Source organism: Hipposideros armiger, unplaced genomic scaffold (genome assembly GCF_001890085.2).
Source record: "Hipposideros armiger isolate ML-2016 unplaced genomic scaffold, ASM189008v1 scaffold_902, whole genome shotgun sequence".
Lineage (NCBI taxonomy): Eukaryota > Metazoa > Chordata > Mammalia > Chiroptera > Hipposideridae > Hipposideros > Hipposideros armiger.
The window spans coordinates 724813-726647 of record NW_017732252.1 but is presented as its reverse complement, the minus strand read 5'-3'; the positions used below and the strand labels follow the sequence as shown (position 1 = coordinate 726647).

The following is a 1835-nucleotide window of genomic DNA, read 5'->3' as shown; positions in this document are numbered from 1 at the left end:
CTTTCAGAGTGTTCACAATTCACTGTGTTATCAGAGTCTTTTAAGGTGCAGAATACTCTGGGCATTTTTGCAGCTCTAGGGAGAGAGTTTTTCCTTCTGTATTGCTGAAGGGTTTTTTTTTAACCAACTGTTAGGAAGGCCTCCATCAAAGCTGGGCACTGAAATTCCCTTTGTTAATTCTAAGAAGGTAAAAGTGGACTTGAGAAAATTAAATTTATAATGTATGAAGGGAAAGGTAAGAAGAGGAGTATTAAGTAGAAGGTGAGGCATGAAGTATTTGCTTCTACATTATATTGATTATCTTTTCCTGGTGACTTAAATTGTTTGCCACTTATTCTTTGTATATGTTTCTAAGTGGTGGATGTGTTTTTGAGTTACTGTTAAAGTGTGCTTTAATTATGCTTCTGAATACTCATAAAATCTGAACATTTTGTAGTTTTGGTAACAGTACAAGTTAGTGTGATGGAGTGCAGGAGCCTCCTAAAGCTTTCTTGCAAATCAGGACTGTGTTCAGATACTGGCTTTATACTTGCCTATTATGAGCTCAAACTTAAATTAATTAATGTCTGGAAGCTTCTGTTTTTCATTGATAAAATGGAGATAATATTCACCTTGTGGCTTATTATGAGTATTAAATAGTATCATGTGTAATATAGCTAGAACAAAGAAGGCATTCAAATATTATTCCTCTGTTTTGGCTTATAGAAACCTTAATCTCCTTAATAAGTTCACTTGGAAAGATAAATAGTAAATTTAAAATGTTTTACTTTATCATGCCCCAAAGCTACAGATCAATGAATTTGAACTTGATTGTATTATTCCTGAGTATCAAGAAGTTCACTTTTGAGATCTAGTTTCTAAATGGCAGTTGTATTTATGTTTTTAATCATAGTATAGATTTGTGTATACCATATATGTGAGGGAGACATAGATGGTTACTTACTACTTAATGGGTGCCACTTTCACTCAGTCTTTTTCTCATTGATAACTGACAATACTAATTTGGAGTATTTTATAAGGCATTGACAAAGTTACATTTGAATGATTAAATTTATGGTTTGTGGAGTTGTAAAATATTGANAACTTAAATTACAGACATGTTTTATTGTATTTAGAAAAGAGCTATAAATAATGGACATATGCCGAATTTTTGTATTCAATTAAAACAATTATTTTTTTTTTTTACTGTTGGATCAGTGATACTTTGAAATTGTTTTAGTACAATATAGGTAAGAATAACATTTAAGCTACTCAGCATTTATCTTCAAGATATATATATATGTTGAATTTTGCAGTTGCTATATGTTGGTGATCTTTATTTCCAGGGTTATCTTGAAGAACTCTTACGGCTTCGAGAGAACCAGCTGTCCGAATCTGTCTCCCAAAATAAAATACTGCTACAAAGGATTGAAGACTCTGACCTAGCCCATAAACTGGAAAAGGAACAATTAGAATATATCATTGTGGAGCTTCAAGATCAGTTGTAAGTGAGATCCTTTTGGAAAAATTCTGGCAGTATGTGAACATAAGAAAGAGTCACGTTTTGACATAGGATTCAAATTCCAAGAAATTGGATTGCTTGCTATCTTTTTCATTTACTATTTTTTAAAAGATTATTTTTGTTTTTATTACTATAAAAGTAATCCATGCTCATTGTAGAAACATCACAAAATATAGGAAGAAAATAAGAATCTCTTTCAGTTGTGCTACCCGGAGTTAACTGTTATAACTTGGTGTATATTCTTCCAAATGCATATGCATAATTTTAAAAGCATTTAATTAAGTTAGTTATTAATTGACTGATTAATTGACAGATTGCAAAAAGATGCTATATA

General features: G+C 31.1%; 1 protein-coding gene across 1 annotated transcript in view; it reads left to right on the top strand.

Annotated features, from left to right (window-relative positions):
- Positions 1-1325: 1325 nt before the first annotated feature.
- LOC109375131 (RUN domain-containing protein 3B) overlaps positions 1326-1835 on the top strand; it is a gene marked incomplete at its 5' end in the record, with an annotated part of 39333 nt that continues 38823 nt past the window's right edge. The window contains one exon of the mRNA XM_019630353.1: positions 1326-1483. Within this exon, the coding sequence (XP_019485898.1) occupies positions 1326-1483 (158 nt within the window). The remainder of the gene's footprint in view (positions 1484-1835) is intronic.